The sequence below is a fragment of the Micrasema longulum genome, unplaced genomic scaffold, assembly GCF_059751315.1.
Source record: "Micrasema longulum isolate JH-2025_06_02 unplaced genomic scaffold, ASM5975131v1 h1tg003597l, whole genome shotgun sequence".
NCBI classification, from domain to species: Eukaryota; Metazoa; Arthropoda; class Insecta; order Trichoptera; family Brachycentridae; genus Micrasema; species Micrasema longulum.
The window spans coordinates 1-1,215 of record NW_028280638.1 but is presented as its reverse complement, the minus strand read 5'-3'; the positions used below and the strand labels follow the sequence as shown (position 1 = coordinate 1,215).

At 40.8% G+C, this 1,215-nt stretch overlaps 1 protein-coding gene across 1 annotated transcript; it reads right to left on the bottom strand.

Annotated features, from left to right (window-relative positions):
• Nucleotides 1–695: 695 nt before the first annotated feature.
• Nucleotides 696–1,212, bottom strand: LOC148270676 (cuticle protein 2-like; the record flags this gene model as incomplete). Its single annotated transcript, XM_088242299.1, has 1 exon — nt 696–1,212. A coding segment is annotated over one exon (294 nt), but the record flags the coding sequence as incomplete, so codon positions are not given.
• Nucleotides 1,213–1,215: the final 3 nt, after the last annotated feature.

Here is a 1,215-nt window from a genome sequence, read left to right as displayed (position 1 = left end):
ACATCGTTTTACCACACATTCGCCTCATTGAAGAATTCACTTCCCTCTTTTCTCAATCCAATGAAGTACATAAAATGTCCTTCTTGATTACTTTTTTCAGCACAAAGATGCTAAGGCTACCAGATTTCAGAGAGCTCTTTCGGGCAGCTTTTCTCGTTTGAAAACGAGCAAATTTTCCGTGTACGAGTATGTGGCCACCGCCGAGGATACTTATGTCCTCAGATGCGGTGTGCGGTATGTGGTGGACAAGCTGTATTATGTTTAATATGGCATGTTTCAAAATTATTTAAAATAGACACCTCGGTGAGAATGATGTAAAAATAATACATAGATTGTGAAAAACAATGCAAAACTAAACAGTCCATAGCGGGACGTCCATATTTCTCTCTCCAAAGTGTTCTACATCTTTTTTTTAATAATGTTTAAAATATCGTTGTTTATTCTCTTATTGAGATTTATTTACAAAAACTGCAGTAGGTACTTAAGTTCTGTAAGATTTAAGAATTCAATTATTTCAGAATCGTGAGATTTTTTTTCATTCATTTTTTATACTAAAAAAAGAGGAAATAAAATGTGATAGATAAGTGGGATGTCAAATTAAAACTTAGCTTATACTTTTCTTTTCCGTTTAGATTCACAAATCGTGATTCTTTTTGTAAGAGATCTTTAGTAAGTACAAAAAATAAAAGAATAGATTTTATATCATTCGATTTATTTCGTTCATTGACTTTTATTTCAGAAATTACACAATTGATATGGCAGACTATTGGTCAGCCGCTTAGTAAAACTTAAGCGACTAAAAGACATTTAGAAAATCTGAATTAATATTCATACAATATACAATGGGTATTTACATCGCGAGTATAACAACTACAATACATTAACGCTGGGTCTCTCTGACACGAAGGGGTCGTGAGTTTACCACCAATGTCCATGGGCGCCGTGGGAAGCGGCGGCCTTAGCGGCGAAATGGGCGGCCTTGGCGTGGGCGACTTCAGGGGTGTCCACAACGCGACCGTCGTGTCCCAGAGGAGCGCCACCATGGGCCCAAGCGCCATGAGCGTACAGACCATGAGCGCCGTAGACGGAGGGAGCGCCGTAAACGTGAGCGCCGTAAAGCCCGTGAGCGCCGTGGAGAGCGTTGGCTTTAGCGGCGAAGTGGGCGGCCTTGGCGTGGGCGACTTCGGGGGTGTCGATCACGTTTCCGTCGTGTCA